This window comes from Onychostoma macrolepis, chromosome 15, assembly GCF_012432095.1.
Source record: "Onychostoma macrolepis isolate SWU-2019 chromosome 15, ASM1243209v1, whole genome shotgun sequence".
In the NCBI taxonomy this organism is placed as follows: Eukaryota; Metazoa; Chordata; class Actinopteri; order Cypriniformes; family Cyprinidae; genus Onychostoma; species Onychostoma macrolepis.
This window is the reverse complement of record NC_081169.1, coordinates 25,674,010-25,692,311: the sequence shown is the minus strand read 5'-3', so window position 1 is coordinate 25,692,311 and position 18,302 is coordinate 25,674,010. Positions and strand designations below refer to the sequence as shown.

General features: G+C 36.6%; 1 protein-coding gene across 13 annotated transcripts in view; it reads right to left on the bottom strand.

The window, feature by feature from the left end:
- Positions 1-18,302, bottom strand: part of robo2 (roundabout, axon guidance receptor, homolog 2 (Drosophila)) — a 415,989-nt gene that overhangs the window by 58,153 nt on the left and 339,534 nt on the right. For 9 of the 13 annotated variants that reach the window (XM_058745019.1, XM_058745027.1, XM_058745024.1 and 6 more), the window contains 5 exons: positions 17,936-18,074; positions 11,431-11,567; positions 9,690-9,701; positions 6,941-7,065; positions 5,566-5,737 (listed from right to left, as the gene is read on the bottom strand). In XM_058745019.1, coding sequence (XP_058601002.1) covers positions 5,566-5,737; positions 6,941-7,065; positions 9,690-9,701; positions 11,431-11,567; positions 17,936-18,074 — 585 coding nt within the window. The remainder of the gene's footprint in view (positions 1-5,565; positions 5,738-6,940; positions 7,066-9,689; positions 9,702-11,430; positions 11,568-17,935; positions 18,075-18,302) is intronic. The other 4 variants (XM_058745020.1, XM_058745031.1, XM_058745022.1 and 1 more) reach the window with 1 other exon arrangement.

Below are 18,302 nucleotides of genomic sequence, written 5' to 3'. Positions count from 1 at the left end.
TTTATGGCGCAAATATAATTAGGGAAAAATTGCAAGTAAAAACACTGCATTGTTATTGGCAACAGAAGGCGTTATCAAATCATGTGGAATGAATGAATAAATAATTGCAGTTCTCAATTGCGATGGCATCATTTTATTTATTTATTTATTTATTGTTTGTTTGTTTGTTTGTATCTGTTCCCGTTATTTATTTTGTGTTATTAAAATCTGAAAACCTCAAAATAAAGCATAGACAAATAAATAAATAAATAAATAATGTATATTATTAAAAGTATAGAACTATATCATTAAAACTAAATGTTTAAAATGATTAAAAATATAAATATATAAAATGTATATAAAAATAAAAAAATGTAAGGAATTCAAATTGTAATAAACAGTATATAAAAAGAAATTATGTGGGATTGCATAGGCCTATTGATGTTCACATTCATTCGTTTATATAGCGCTTTATCCAATAAAGACTGTTTTAAAGCAGCGTCACAGTAATAAACTAGAAATTAAGAGTTAAGTTCTTCAGTTGTGAAACAAATATCATTTCAGCTGTTTAGAACCTCTAAAAAGACAATAGTGTCATTATTAGCTCAATTTAGTTCAATGTTGATTCAGTTTAGCTCAATAACAGTGTGAATGTTGCAAAGTGACCTCAGTTTAACTATAAAACAGCTAGATAATACAGAACATAAATGTCATTATTCAGCTCACATCAATTCAGTGTTGATTCAGTTTTGTTCAATAGTAGTAACAAAGTTAAAGAGGCTTAATTCAGTTATAAGCAGCTTTAAAGGCGGAAACGGTATTATTATTCAGCTCAAGTTGTGTTGATTCAATTGAGCTCATCATTTATGAAACAAATATGATTCAGCAACAACTGACACACAAATGGGCATCAAATGCCCCTTGAGAAGCACCAACCATTTATTTCTCTGACTAATAATAATACAATAATCACAGCCATGTCCTGTCCCCTGCCCCTCTGAGGACACATTAATTAGCAGGTGTGAATTAATGAGCAAAAAGCCGGTGGGTGCTAATTACAGACTGCACCTCTAACCCTTAAATACAGCTTCAGATGCAGTCTTCTTCCATTCTCGTCTGCGTTACTATTTGTCTCGCTCTGAATAAAGGATGGTATTTATATTGTCCAAATCTCCATCGGAATGCCTCATTTGGGCTCAGGGATGAAGAGTCGCCATCCTAATTCATCAATGTGGATTACTCCGCGGCGAGGTTAAACCCCAGAGTGCTTTGCTGGCGCATCCATCAGGCCGACATAAACCCCAGAGATGCATGTGCGGATAGATAGAGACTGATGAGGCATAATGGCTGTATTTGGATTAAAGCTGCATCCTCTGTACTGAACGAGTCTTTAGCGTTGCACTGTTGCATTTGAACTTGACTAGACTGCAGTTGTTTCAAATCGACCCAATCTCATCCCTGCTGAAAGGACATGTTTGATATAGGGATGTTTCCAAGAGCTTTCGTGAGTTTCTTGGAAAATTGAGGGGAGAAAAAAAAAAGAAGTCAACAGAAATGTTATAGGCTCTTCTTTTCAGCGCCTCTTTTTTGCAAAACCTTATATTCAATTTTCAGTTTTAATAAAATATTCTAAAATAATTTATTTTAAAATTCTAAAATAAATAAACAAAACAAAATCCATATATGACAAAATGAATAAAAAATGTATATTTTTCTTGCAATATTTTAGAGACTAAATTTAAAATTATTTTTTATTTACAAGGGTTTTGATAAACAAACAAACAAACAAATAATTTTTTTCCCTGCCAAAACATTTTAGAAAGTAAATTGTAAAGTATTTGTATTTGTATTTACAAAGGTTTCACACACACACACACACACACACACAAAAATAATAAATAAATAAAAGTTTACTATAATGAATTTAATTCTAAATTAAAAATAAAAAAAAATATTTGAATTATTTTAATTTGATATCAAGATGATATGTATGTGTATATATGTATGCATGTATATGTATATATATATATATATATATATATATATATACACATATACATATTGTTTCTGTTCAGAAAGTAAATTTGTCTTTATATCTACAAGTGCTCTGCAAAATAAAAATAAATAAAATCCACATAAATGTGAGTAAATGACTACAAATTAACTAAATAAATTAAGAAATATTTTTTTGCAAAACTTTTCAGTAAGTAAATTTGTCTTTATATGTATAATGCTCCACAAAATAAAAAATAAATAAAAAATTCTATATAAATGTGAGTAACTAAGTAGTTAACTAAATAAATGTGTCTGTCTTTAAATTTGACTGACTACTTATTAATTGGAAAAAAACATGCAGTGACTTTCTTCCTTTTGCAGTGTCTGCTAAGATTAGGTGTTATGGTTTGTGTGTGAGTGTAATAAGACTAAGTCATATGATGTGTGTGTTGGCGTGACATGATGGAGTGCTGTTCCTGTGACGGGATGGTTTCGGACAGCGTGAAGGTCTTGGTGCCATCTGGCAGCAGCCATTTTTCATCAAATCTCTCCTTGAACCTGTCCAGCTCTCTCTGCCACCTCAACAGCCACTAAATCACACTCTTCCTCCAGCGCAGGTGTGGCCGTGACCCTCTTCCTCTTTCGTTCCTGTCATCCCTCTTTGCTGTCATCCTCCACAAAATCTCGCACACATACTCCTTTCTGAGAAAAAGCCGTTTACGGCAGTCTAGGTCATATGCGGTTTCTAAGACAAGATCGCTTAATTTATATGCTTTGTAGTCAACCGTAACAGCCGTCACCTTTTAAAAGAATTACATTTCACTGTTAGACTGAAGATGTAGTTGAAAAGTTCATACAAACTGACTTGCTACTTTTTCCTTTTCAAAAAAATCTCTCTTACACAACCCAAAACATGCTTTGTTGCCAAAGCAATTTTTCCATCATCAGTATCTGAAGGTTTCAAGGACGGCTGTTTTCACTCCCTTCTCGAGCTGAAATGAAGTTTTCCTCCTGTCAAGAGAAGTTCACAGAGACGTGCTCCTGTAATATTCAAACACGAGCAGAATTCAGGGTCGTCAGGCTTGCTATTCACTTCACATAGCGAGGCAGAATCAATGCAGCGCGAGAGAGCTCAAGGCCACATTCCAATTCAGCTCTTAATGTGGATCCAGCGGCAACAGAAGTGGTTTTCTTATGACATTTATCTTTCTGCCAGTACACTTTTGTATGGGGATATTGAAGCCTTCGTTTGTGTCGGGTGTGAAAAGTGTAGGCTGACATATGAATGAGGGGAAATGAAAGGGGGGTGAAAAGAGAACGACAGTGAGTGATAGAGAGTGAAATATTGAAAATGGAGGCTTAACAAAAGTCAGCGCATGTAAAAATATAAATCAAAAATGAAATATGTAATATGTAATTCCAAGAATTATTCATAATTCTAATTATTTTAATAATGATAATTATCATAATTTTTCATTTATAATTATTATTATTATTTAATCAATCATATTTTACAATTTCTGCATAATGCAATATCATATATATATATATATATACATACACTGTATATATATGGGTGGAAGGAATGGGGAACCTTTCCATTATTTCTATTATTTTCTTATTATTTATATTTAATATATACATTCATATTGTTATTATTTTATATTTTGTAACAAATGTAATAATAAAAACACAATTTGTAAAATTATAAAACATATTATAAAATATAAAATAAAATACAATTTAATTATTAATTATATATGTGACCCTGAACCACAAAACCAGTCATAAAGGTCAATTTTTTGAAATCGAGATTTATACATCATCTGAAAGCTCAATAAATAAGCTTTCCATTTATGTATGGTTTGTTAGGACAATATTTGTCAGCGATACAACAATTTGAAAATCTGGAACCTGAGGGTGCAAAAAATCAAAATATTGAGAAAACTGCCTTTAAAGTTGTCCAAATGAAGTTCTTAGCAATGCATATTACTAATCAAGAAGTTTTGATAAATTTACAGTTTATAAAACATCTTCATGGAACATGATCTTTATTTAATATCCTAATGATTTTAGGTATAAAAGAAAAAGTGCCCATGCTACTTAAGACTGGTTTTGTGGTTCAGGGTCATATATATATTCATATATACGGTATATATATATATATATATATATATATATATATATATATATATATATATATATATACACACACATACATATTTATATATGTATGTATATGGATAGATGGATAGCTAGCGAGTATATCTATCTATCTATCTATCTATCTATCTATCTATCTATCTATCTATCTATCTATCTATCTATCTATCTATCTATCTATCTATCTATCTATCTATCTATCTATCGAAACTGAATATAGGGGATGCGGGGGATGGTTGAAAAATTAAAATTTTAAAATTCCTTATGTAAGACAATTCACGAACAAAACAACAACGGCGATTGGCCAATCAGAACTGGGTACGATAAGAAGCTGCGCACATGCAGAAGCAAGTTTTTGTAATTTTTTGCGCAAAATAATTCAAGCGCAACTTTTGAAGCTATTTAAAAAGAAGGTATGACTGTTCCTTAATTAGAATTTAAAGACATTCCCCTGACATAATGTTATTGTGCTGTACATGTGACTGTGAGGGACTGAGAGACAATAGGAGAGCTGATATTATCCAGTCATCGACTTTGCAAAAACCAAAAAAAAAAAAACATGTCTTGAGAGTCCAAAAGCATTCACTGCGCAATGAAGTCTATTATTCCCTTATAATTCAAGCAATGAAAGAAAAAAAAAATCATGTATGAGTTTTTATGTTTTTATTTTCATTGCACAAGCCATATTGTAAATATCAGCACATGTGCGCGTGCACTAATGTGCTATGAATTTTATACAACAGTGCAGTACAACACGGTGTTTCGTTCCTTGAACGAATCTGTTTTTGAACGAATCGTGTGAGCTAGTAATTCAACGGTCCATTCAGATGGACTCATTTGTTCAGTTTCTAATTGAATCAGCCGTTTTGAATGAATTGTTTGATTCGAATGATTCAATAAATCATTCATTAAAACAAGGACTTGCTGCCACCTACTGGTGATTTCATCATAACCATTATTTATCCATGACAGGCCTAAACCAGCCAAGGTGCCAGCACAAAAATACATTCAGCAAAATATTGTTTAATTATCAATATTGACCAAACTTCCTCCATTTCAGGCCCCAGAAGGGGAAAAAAATCTCAGCAATAATAGTTCATTTAATAAGGCTAATTTTTCATTAAATAAAAACCTTTTTAAAAATTAGACAAATTGTGTTATTATTATGTAAAATTAGGTACAGGAAGAAAAAATTGACCACACCATCCCCCCTAATTATTATTTTTTTTACAATTAGACCACTGTATATATGAGCATGCCAGATTCAGTTTCTGGCATATGCAAGATAATCTTTTAGAAGGAACTGATTTGCTTCATAAAAAAAAGCCCTGTATCTAAAAACAAAGAAACAGAATGAAACACCAGCTATATAAGAATCTATCCACATTCCCAAAGCCCTGTTGTGGTCCGATCCACTCCAGCGCTTACCGTCTGTGACCTCAAGCTGTGCTTTGGCCAGGATGCTGCCCGCCACCGTCAGAGCCTGGCAGATATAGTATCCCGCATCTGCCCGCTGGACCGCCGTGATGGTCAGATCTCCACTAGGCGACACCGAGAAACGACTGTTGGGTTGCTGTGGTTGATTTGGAAACAGGAGGTTCTACACAAACAAAGAAAAGTGAACAAACAAGAAAAGCGTAAAGAGCATTTCCAGGGAAAATGTGCTACCTGAAACCCACCGTCCTTAGAATATAAACACACCAGGAAAGACATTTTTGCATTAGAGGGGGTAAATTATTATCTGTATTATCAGCTATTAAAATTCTGAAAGCAATTACGGTGGCGTGACTTTAAATTGTGCAACACAATGACTCACCGCAGATAAAGCTTTTGCTAACCAGTATGCTAACCCCGACTGTGTATCTCTCTCACTGTGTGTATCCATTGTGTCCAAATGACTCCAGTAATTGCTTTGGGCTGCGTTGTTTACTCACTCTGTCTGACATGGCTGTTGTATTTGAAATGAAATCTGCTGGAAAGGGAGGAGGCCAGGTGATTTGAAGCTAATTCACCACCAGCGGCCAGTTTAGCCCGTTCACTAATTACGGCAGATAACAAGCTGGGATCATTAATGGCCGTCATTGACCGAGCCCTCACATTTACCTCAGATTTTATATCCTTGAGATCTCTCCACTCTTCCTTTCATTTTCTCTCTCTCTCTTTTGATTTCTGAGTCCTCATAGCTGACCATCAGAAACCGAAAGGCATTAGCCAGATTCAATTACACCTAATGACTTTAATGCTCCAAATTATGCTCCAAATGATGTTTTTTTCTTTCTTTCTTTCGCTTTTTTTTTAATTAGCCTCTCACACATGATAGATGTTGGGTCCATTATCCTCAAGTGTGACTGAGAGGCTTCTCTCAACACTAATGACTCAATAACTGCTTTAATTTAGCCTTTTAACAAATACCTTCATATCTAACTTAAGAGGAATGGTAGGACAGAAAATGTAATAGAACGTGTTATATTGCATTTAATATTGGGATTAAGAATCAAATCCTCTGTTATTTCTCATTTTATATTACTTTTATAGGAATTTTTAACTAGCTTGCCATGCTAAAGCTCACTGCTACAATGTTAACATGTTCTGGGTGGTTGCCAGTTTTGCTATTACTAAGGTCTATCGGGTGGATGCTAGGTGACCCATCACTAAATATACCTTGTATCCCTTCTTAAGGGATAAGGGATCTCATAAATCTATTTTATTTGGATTTGTTTTATTATCAACATGTCTGAAGCATGTATGCTAACTACTAGCCTAAAGCTTTAACAAAAATAAAGAGAGAAAGTTGTGCTCTTACCTGACTTCCTTCTTTCTGCCAGAAGACTGCCGGCTGTGGGTTTCCTTTGGTCTCACAGGGGAAACTGGCGGTCCGTCCCTGTGCCACAATCTGATCCCGCGGCCTGATCACGAACTGCGGTGCGGCTGAGTCAAGAACCAAAGACATTAACATTACACCATACCCTTCGACACAAAAACACACCAACACATAAACGCTGATCACTGGCAGTCAGTGGGAACATCAGGCATCCACAGGCATTGACTGCCGAGGTCACTGAGACAGAGCTTCCATGCATCAGCCCGTTTCCGACACCAATCGGCCTTTTGGATTTTCTGTTTGCTTTGACGACAAACAGCAAGGACAGCGACAGCAACCACAGGAAGCCATTCATCCAGGTGGGGCCGCGGATGGCGGTACCGAATGAATGACGGCAGCTTTCAGACACAGCCGTGCTGCAGTCACAACACCAGAGGGAGGGGTGGGTCATTCCGGTCAGGACACACGGAGAGGAGAAGCTAAGTGTGGACGCCACACCGTGAACTTGAGTGGACAGTTCTTTTGTAAGTGGGTTTAAATGCTCGACTCTATTGACTCTAGGTTCACAAAACAGTTTCTATTCCTCTATCGAAGACAAGGAGAGGTCACAAGCTGGACAAGCTTGGAAAACATTGAATTGCTGTTGGCATTTTAATGGACATCATTCTCTATTCTAACTGCCAACTTGGGTCAAGTTCTCACAGAACGAGATTTTTTTCCCGACTTATGCGTCACACTTAGCAAAGTATTTTTAACCTCTCAACTCACCCGGCACAGAAATTCAGCCAACATTCCTGCAGAGCACATTCAAATAAACCAATTAAAAGTACCATCTTCCATGCTTTACCTGTCTAACCTGACCTTAAAATGGCATCAGAATTCAGAAACAGGGATCCAAACTTTCCCCTTGACATGGAGTCAATGGTACTTTCTCCTTAATGAGAAGGTTAGGGCAGCAATCGTCTAAAAAAGGTTTGTCAGAGTCTTCAAAGGCAGGGAATGGCAGCTGGAGCTCGTGAGAAGATAAAATGCTATTGCAGATGGTACCTCTCACTGGAGAACGTACAGTTAGGGAGTTTCAAGGATGGAGCAAAGGTCTTTATATGGAGGAATAAATGTTTTAGCTGACCTAAATAAAAGAACAATTTGCTTCTGCCTGCAACTCTGGATGGCGACCCTACAATCAATCATTTTTAACCGAACAAAAGTAAACACAGAATGTACTACTGTTAAAAACTGATACTTTTCAGTCATGAGGTTCACAAGAAGTCACAAATTCAGACCAAAAACAACAACTAGCATGTAATTTGAACATTCTGACGCTGTGTTAGTTTTATACTTGTAGCCACAACAATAAATCTCGATGCAGGACTCCAAACAGTTGAGTTCGTTTAGCAGGGGAACCATTACTCACAGTACACCCATCTACAAAAGAAAAGGTCTGACTGCGGAAAAACACTCTCCCCCTCTATTTTGATCCCTAAATGAGCCCCTCTACTGTCTGTGCAGCTGGCAACTGTGGACAAGAAAAGTCTGCAAGTGTTTGTGATTTATGTGACTGATCCCTTTTTTGTGAGGCTGTACTTGACTAAGGCTGACACATTCAGGCAAGTTACAGATGGTGGCAGATTTACAGGCTTCCCAATCTGGGCGCACGGTGGCGCGGGCACTTCTGTGAGTTTGGGCATAACACAAAGGCTTTAAATCACAGATTGGCCTGGTTTCATTCTACTCCCAGAGCTTTTTTTGCACCGGAGCGAGCGGGCATAAAAGATGGGAATTTACCCATGCCACTCACTCAAAGTGATTGTTTAATGACTTGGACGCTCAACTTCATTGTGCAGTTGAGTGTTAAAGGCCTTTTTGGCAAGGAGGGGAGGAAAACACACACACACACACACGCACACACAAACAGATCCCAAGTCTATCTGCTCCAGAGAGGATTCTAAAGAGTAGAACAAAGCTAGTCATAAATAAACTGTGATTGCATCCCTGGTACATTCTTTAATGCATGTGTGTTGTGAGAATAACACACATGCTGGCCTCTTTTCATTGGGAAGAGTCTGCTGGGAGAACGAGGCCCTGTAAGAGCAGAATAGCTGATTGGCTCCCATATTTAATTCATGACGGAGTACATCTGCTTCGTACTGGAGAGAGTTCACGACTAAACACACTTCTGAGAGCTGTAAGTAAACACATATGAGAACAACAGGAAAAAAAGCATGCACGCTCTCTCCGAAATGCACACAAAGACAGAAAAATAAACAGAAACTGACATGACTAATCGAACACCCTCTCTGAATGCTAGAACACGTTGTTTTAAAGTATTTCAACTCAGCCAAATGTAGTCCCAGATGGCTGTGTCTGTTAGGAAGACTGCTGAATTATATTCATTAAGCAGAAGCCACAAGTTTTAAGCAAATAACACACTCATAAGCTTTTTTAGCAGTACTATCACAACCTACATTCCTACAATAAATGTAGTTAGTACAGCCACAGGTTAGTACGGGATAAAACTCTACTTTGTTACCTTAGTTAAGAGCTATCAAGTTCATAACAATGGGAAGGGGAAGTAGTGAAGCGGAAACAGGAAGTACTGAACCTCTACAGAGTTAGTTGAAGAGTTGAGCCAGCACACTGTACGTGTGTGTGTGTGTGTGTAGCAGGAGAGGAGGAAGGAGCACAGAAGGCACACATGCAGTATGAAGGAGTGACTGGGATGGGTACTTACCGACAGGGCGAGCTGAAGACACAAAAATGGTGGAGTGAAGACAACAAAAAATGACAAAAGACAGACACAAACAGAAAGGACGAACAAAGAAGAAAGTGAAAAGAATTAAGAACAAAAGAAACCAAATTCAGAATGAACAATGGCAATGTGTTTCCCCATTTTAGCACAGTGTTGGTCGGTGGAAACAGATTCCACAACGGAGATGCAAGGAGGAGAGGGAAAATGCAATGTATTTTATTCAATTTCATTTTTTCACTTTATTGTTGAACGGAACCTTCAAATAAACATCATAAAAATGTTCACCTGGACTAGCACCACCCGGTGGCAGACAAATTTTATGTTTATTTTTATTGTGTGAGCATGTGGACAGCTAAGAAAACAAAATCAGCACTCCTGTCTCTGCTCCTTAACTGACAGGTATCTTATTTCATATGAAGTCATTAAAATCGGGGGCTCGTCCGGGATACAATTCAAGCTATGAAATCTGCTTCACCTGCAATAATGAGATCCGTATACACAGCTCCTTGTGAAGAAGCTGAACCAGCAAGACAGAATGTGGGCAAAATAGATAGAATGGCCAAGAGAAATAGCTGACAAAAAAAGCAGTTCATATTTAATGCAGTAGTGGAGCTGTCGAGGAGGCTGATGCCATATTGACATTAAGAGGGAGCAATCACGCTCAGAGTGCTGTCCTCTCCTTCCTTCCCTCCTCTCTTTCTTGAAAGTTAGCTTGTGTAAAACCCCTCCACTCTGCATCTCCACACATCCCTTCATGGCTGAACTCTGTCTGCTTGTAAATCCCGCTTTCAAAAGGGCTGAACATTGACGGCTGTCCCCATTGGCAGCTCCAGACCCCTCCTGAAGGCCACAAACCCCCCCCAATGAGGTTTTAAAGCCCTCCACAGAGCATCTAGGCTGTTTGATTTAATGTGGTGAGAAGAGAAGGGAGACGGAGAAGAGGTGGAAGGGGAGAGAGGGAGATTATGGCGAAAAAAACAAAAAGCAAAAAACATTTTTATTAACCTTGCCCATCTGAGCTGGGCTTTTCGAGGTCGGTCTGCACCAGTAAACTGTGAAATGGTTTTGCTGGTTTGGGCTGGAGTGCCACAGTGGAACTGAGGAGATAGCGTGTTTATGTGTGTGCAGAGGGTGGGGGTTGGTGGCCTCCATTCCAGGGGGTGTAAATAATAAAAAGGATTTGTGCTCAGGGCAAGATCACCCCCCACCTAAATTACACTTCAGGAGTTCATTTGAGACCCGTCAGGAGGTTATCTCACTCTTTTAGACTGAGACTACGCCAAAATACATTACACTGTTATTGATTTCCAGTAAAGGAAAACCTTAGGATAGAGTCAAATAACCAAGATCAGCATAAATGCACTGTTGGATCTCTGTGAAATTAAGTAATATTTGGTTTTGTTTGTCAAAGGAAAATGAAATTAAAATCAAATCTGTTTTTATCTTTAGTTTTCTATAAAACGTACTGTGATTCGTCTCTTTAAGCACTTAAACGGGGTAAAATTTAGGAATACAGCAATCAATAATTATAATTAAGTAATCAAAAACAGTAATTAGTAATCAATGATGCAATCAAAAGCATTCGACTAAGCTGATTGCATGAGTTGCTTTGAAACATTTTAATGAAATGCACATTTTTGAAGACAACCAACCACCCTGTGAGGCTGGAAAGTTGTAAGCAGTGTCATTTAACTTTTGTGGTAGACTTCAATACTCAACTGACCTCTGACCGTGAGGGTGGCGGACGCCTCCGTTTTGCCAACTCTGTTCTCAGCTACACAGGTGAAGGTTCCTTCATCGCTCGCTGCTGCCTTCCTTATCCTCAGTACATAGTCGTCTTTATCATATTTAATATCATACCTGAAACACATATAAAGAGAAGTTGAGTACAGCAATTAGAAACCACTTCTGACTATGTGATAAACATATGTAAGTACAGTATACACTACTGGGGTCAGTAAGACATGGGGCCAGATTTACTAAACAGGGCAAATTAGCGTTAGAGCGCAATTCCATAAAAGCGCCGATGGGAGGGGAAAATTCTGTGGGTGATTTACTGACAAGGTTCACTTTATAGAACACAGATGCAACATCTCATTTCCATAATGACCAGCGTAATCTACCAAGAGCAGCGCAAATTGCCACCTTCTTTAAGACATGCTTTTTTTGGGCATTAAATAATGGTGCAAATACCATTGAATTGACGAGCATAAATCTTAGTAAATCGCGCCGCGTGATTAATTTAAATTAGTGCTGTCAAAATAAAAGTTTTTGTTTGCATAATATATGTGTGTTCTGTGTATATTTATTAAGTATATATAAATACATACACATACAATATATTTTGAAAATATTTACATGTATTTACATGTCTGTAATTATATTCATATAATTTATATGATAAATAAACATTTTATACATAAAAATATAATTTTTCTAAAATATATAGATGCATGTGTGTGTATTTATATATACATAATAAATAAACACAGTACACATACATAAATTATGTAAACTTTTATTTGGGATGCGATTAATCATGATTAATCATTCGACAGCACTAATTTAAATACTCTCTTCCCGTAAATTTACAGATCGAAAGGGAAACTCCTACAAATGAATACTCAGTAAGGTGAGTTGCAAAAATAACCAGTGTTGGGGAAAGTTACTTTTAAAAGTAATGCATTACAATATTGCGTTACTCCCTAAAAAAGTAACTAATTACGTTACTTAGTTATTTTTTATGGAAAGTAATGCGTTGCTTTTTAAATATGAGCAGGGCTTGATTGTTTTTAATACAATAAGTTCTATTTCTAGCAAATGTAAAAGCCCTTTCACACCAAAAAGTGTAATGAATAAACCTCAGGCTGAAGGAAAAGTAAATTCACGTCTGTACAGTAGAATGCAGGAGAAGAAGGTTCAACACTCTTCAGCAATAATAAAAAAAAAAATTAAGCACGTCATTTTTGCTTATTAGTATGGTTGAACTGGATCATCAAAGGTCAGCAGCAAAGGCATTGGTTAATAAAATGGGATTAGATACATTAGTTTTGTTTAACATATTTAATTATTGCAGGTTTGCGTCATATTCTGAGTTTGCATTTCACTGTTTTAATTCATTTTGATGAATACTAAATCAGTTTTTTTTGCAAGTGGGATGAATTAACGCACAATCACATTTAGTCTAGAAATGCAGTAACATCATGTTCACACAGCGCACTGTCAGTCAATAAATGGGAAAAAAGTAACTGGCGTTACTTTTTTGAAAAAGTAACTCAGATGTTTTCTTGTAAAATAAAAAGTAATGCGTTACTTTACTAGTTACTTGAAAAAAGTAATATTATTATGTAACTCGTGTTACTTGTAATGCGTTACCCCCAACACTGAAAATAACTGTCCATGCCTTTTCATGTATGTGAAATGTCTTACTAAAGACATTTCACACTGTATGTCTTTAGTAAATCCTGACAGTACTTTTTTTAACGCCAAATGAGGGTTTGCACTGGCACAAGCTAATAGTAAATCTGGCCCTTGATTTATTAGATATAAGCTAGATACAGCAAGGATGCATTGTATTGATCAAAAGTGCAATATTTCAAATAAATGCTGCACTTTTGAACTTTCAATTTTTCCCCCGTTTTTAATGCAGCCTCAGTAAGCATAAGAGACTTATTTTTAAAACATTAAAGAAGTCTTACCAACCCCACACTATTTAGAACACCATATGAGAAAAATCTGGTATATTCAGAGAAAGAGCACTGTATAGAAACACTGCATTTTTTTTTATTTTATTACTGACAGAGAAAGATCAATTATTCAACAATGACACACACTCTACAGAGAAGGAGGAGGCTTTCAACTGGAACCACAGATGCTTCCAATATTTATGAGGCGTCCGATGTGTTGTGTGTGAGAGAGAAGTGGGCGTATCTGGGAGCTAATCAGAAAAACAGGCCGATTCCAGGTCAGACTGTACAGAGTGGGATTTGAGATGTAGAATCCAGCCTTATTGATCTGCACCTCTCTGGCAGCTCCTAGGTACTTCAGGAGAACTATGTCCTGGAAACTGACAGCCAAAGGTGATGAGCTGTGTGTGAGAGCGTGTGTGTGTGTGTGTGTGTGTGTGTGTGTGTGAGGTGAAAGTGCGGTTGAGAAGTTGACAGGCCTTGCAGGTTGGTCTTCTTTGTAGTATTTTGCTATAATTGGGATTTCTGGAGAGTGTATGCGCGTTCGTGAGCAAGTGTGAGAGGGTGTTGTGCCATAGCGGTTTTTGTCTGACAGCTAGACAACACTCTGTCTGTTGTCTGTCACTCCAGATCCACCCTTCCACAGGAAGCAGGGCTCTGAGAGCACGCCATGTGGCGCAGGAAACAGGAAACCAGAATTCTACTTCTGCAGACTGTTGTTTATGAAGACAATATACAAACAAAGCGCAGAATGCTTCAGTTAAAAAAAAGGGGGGCCAAGATAGGGACCAAGAAGAATATTTCACCCTAAAATCAAAATAATTATATACAGTAAAAAGAAAATGCAGCCTATTTTTTTTCACAATCTCCTATATAGTGTACAATTTTAATTTTAATGTAATTTATTCATATTATTATAATTATTATTACTTATATTATGTATATTAATATTATGTAGTGTATACACACACACACAATTTAATATATATTCACAGTAATAATAATATTTATTTATTTGTCATCAAAATAAAATTATAAATATATATTATAAAATTACATATATATTCGATTTTGGAGTTGAAATATCAGCTGGCCATTCTCAGTTTTCTAGAGATTCACTCATAATAGAAAAATAAATAAATAAATTCATTTTCAGCACTATTTCATCTACAGTCAGACTGATTCCCTCAGCTACAACTGCTAACTTCACCATACTACTTTGGGACATATTACATGCTTTGATTATATATGAAAGGTCACAAAGTGCAGGTTCGCTTCAGGTTTAGGAAAATAAAGCAGATACTGTTTGAATGAAAACGCAAGGAGAATGACACTGCACAGAAGCTAAACACTCCGATGTATCAAGTGTCTTTCTGGCAGAGCCTAAGGCAAAGTCTGATGTGATTGCACACAGAAAGAGAGAGAGAGAGAGACGGAGATTAAAGAAACAACGTAAACAGATGCAAATCAGATTTTCAACCACTAAGACTAAATATTGCATGAAACGAGCCTGGTAGAATGAGAAACACACACAGAAACAGTAGCACTCTGTATGTGCTTCCTCTCTGCACTGGATCTGGTCTCTATTAGGAGAGGAATGCAATTACACACAAACAGGGCAATGCTGAGGATGCACTACACTCCATAGGCCTCCAAACAACACACACACATATTACGCAGCATGCGTTCCTGACAGATTTGGGGTGTAAACATTTGCAGACACAGCTTTTGAGTGTCTTTTCCTTGTTAATTTGTACTTGGAGCTCAGAGTTGCTGTGAAAGTCTGCGCCAAATGGCATGGTGTTACTTTAACGAGCTAATGACTTCATATCTCATCTCTGTATGAACAGCACAGGCATCCTGACAGCAGCAGAAGTTTGTGAAATTCTGCAAGAGAATTCCACACGACAAGTAAAAGATTTGGCGGTCGAATCAAACGCCGTTTCCAAAGGTTTTCACCTATTAAATGTGACTATAACGTGTTTTGTGAATGTGGGTGTCTGTGTGATTGTATAACCTGAAGGTCAACTGGTTTCCAAGCCGTTATCTACCACATACGCAAGCTCTTTGAAGTCAGACATCTACATAATCAGGAGCGAGAGAGCCGATGAGGAAAATACAAGTGACTCTGCAAGACGGGCGACGGCTGAGAATGTCAAAATTAAAATAATCTGCCGCTTCAGAGACGGGAAATAAAATAAGACGAAGAGACACGTGTTTTGTCTAGTCTGGGTCTTGTGGTAATTACGTGCTGCGAGACTGAGAGTTATTTAATTATTAGATTGTCATTGTTTCTTTCTCAAAACCTAATTAATTTCTCGATATGCTTCTTGGAAAGAAAAGAGAAGAAGCATGTTGAATTATTACCTGACAGATACACTGATTGTAGCACTCGCTTGAATTAATTACTATGTGTGTTTTAGCTGACAGCTGAATAATGTAGATTAATCTAATTGTTTCTTACAAAACTAATAAACCAAGAAAAGTCTTCATGGAAATGCGCAGAACAACATTTGTGATCTGATGAAAGGAACATGGTAAAGTAATTATATCTGAATCTTTATGAATTTATTAAGTTTAGCAATTGGACACTAAAAGGACAGAATATAATTATGAGGAATGGACTGAAAATAAACCAGTGTTACTTTAGTATCATTGAAATAATATTATAGTTTTCATTAATAGTTTGAATCCATTTTTTAAATATTTTCAGTTTTCATTTGAATTTGAAAGTTTTAGCAATTTTGTATACAGACACACTTTATATATAATGTATATATATATATATATATATTAAATAGAAATAATAATAATAATTATAATGAAATAAAATGAAAAATGTTGGCGGCATGTAGCTGAAACAATTTTTCTTTTATTTTTTTCAGCTAATGTTGAATTTATTTCAAGTAATGAAAATGTTTTTTTCAATGGTTTTAATTTTAGTTTCAGTTTTAATTAACTATAAAACCCTGCAATAAATGGATACAAATTCAACCACACTAGTTCTAGAGCCCGTATTAAAGTAAATATTCTGACATGATTTGTAGTGCAAAACTATGAAAACAACAAAAAAAGGTGGCCTTTCAGAACTGTTGAACAGGAGTATTTTGAAATCTGTGTAGATATGGAGTATGTGGGAAAAGTACACAGACGGGACGGTTTATTTTGTCTGCGTGCTTGTGAGAGCATGTGGCCTGGTGACCCGTGCCATATCACAGACACAGACAAACAAACACGGCATGATAGCACTCAAAAAACACAAGCGCTGCTCACATCCTTATCTGCCGGCTGAGGACACACACGTGTTTGGAACTGTCTCAATCGCTGATGCTGTTTTGACTCTGCAGAATATTTATTTTAATACTTGACTCTCAGAATATTTCATCCACAAAAAAGTACCATGGCTTTATTATGGGTTTTGGAAATGGTACAATGGTAATACTGTGTTTTTGAACATGTACTCTTTGTATTCTTTGAAGAAAAATGAAATACCAAGCATGTAGTCAAAAATACAGCAAAACCATAATATTCTGAAATATATAATATGCTGATTTGCTTTTAACTTTTTAGCAAGTGAACTTTGTTTTGGATCTTAAATCTTTATATTTACAAGGGATTTGCCAAAAAAATATAAATAAATTAAAAAAACGAAAAAAAGAAAGAAAAAAAAAACATTTAAATGTGACTAAATAATTCAAACAATATATAAAGACATAAATCATTCTAATATGCTTATTTGGTACTCAGAAAATACCTATTATTATTATCAAAATTGAAAACAGTTGTGCTGTTTAATATTTTTTTCTGGAAATCATAATAGTTTTTTTTCTTTTCAGGATTCTTTGATAAATAGAAAGTTGAAAAGAACAGCATTTATTTGAAATATAAATATTTTCACAGATTTTAAACGTCTTTACTGTCAGTTTAATGCATCCCTGCTAAATAAAAGTATTAATTTCTTTAAAAAAAAATAAAACTGACCCCAAAATTGTATTGAATTTAATAATTTAGATTAAAAACACCATAGTGCTTTTTTGTAAAAGTAAAACATAAAATATTAACAAAAATATTAATATTTTTATGAATTTGATCCCAGATTTATTGCTTTTGACACAATGTATCTGTTCCATGACTAAATCTTTTTTTGTATGGCCTGAAGGATGATCTTTGTCAAAAGTGTTCTTATCCTCTCTCCCTCTCTTTATCTCACCATCACAGTTTGAATGAAGAGGCCTGAGGGTTCGTAATGTCTCTTTTGCCGTGCCAGAGCCTCACCTGCACCGGTCCACCTGCAGCCTCACCTGTCTTTACCTCAGGGCCTCAGCACGGAGCAAAAGAACACAACCACTGAGGCCCACGACGCAGCTCTGGCTTATATTATTTGCAGGGGGCCTTAAAACGGAGCTGGTGCGTTTCTGAAAATGGGCCTCAGCATGGAGCTCAACACGTACATCACAAGGCGGCTTTTATGGCTGTGCGAGCAGACGTTTGAAATAATGCTTTAGATTGGCAGACGTTTCTGCCAGCGTGTCCCCATCTCACCTCCCGCGGGAGACGTCAATTTCGTCTTTTTTCCAGCGGACGGTAGGCTGCGGGTCTCCCTGCACCTGACAGCGAAACTCCACCGCCTCCTCCTCCAGAACCACCTGGTTAATGGGCCGTCGTAGGAACGTGGGCCTCTCTGAAAGACACGCAGACGAGAAAAGGACATAAGGGACGCGGAGACCTCATTCACTCGCCGTGACTCAGCATCGAGTCACAGATCCCGAACAGAAACTCTCACAGAGATTTGTGGTATTGTGTAAGAGTATCATACGCTTTTGTGCTCCAGCATGTTTTATGACTAACGCGAAGACACAAGCATAATAGAGGAATTAAACATGTCACATTCTCTCACGCTTGAAAAATC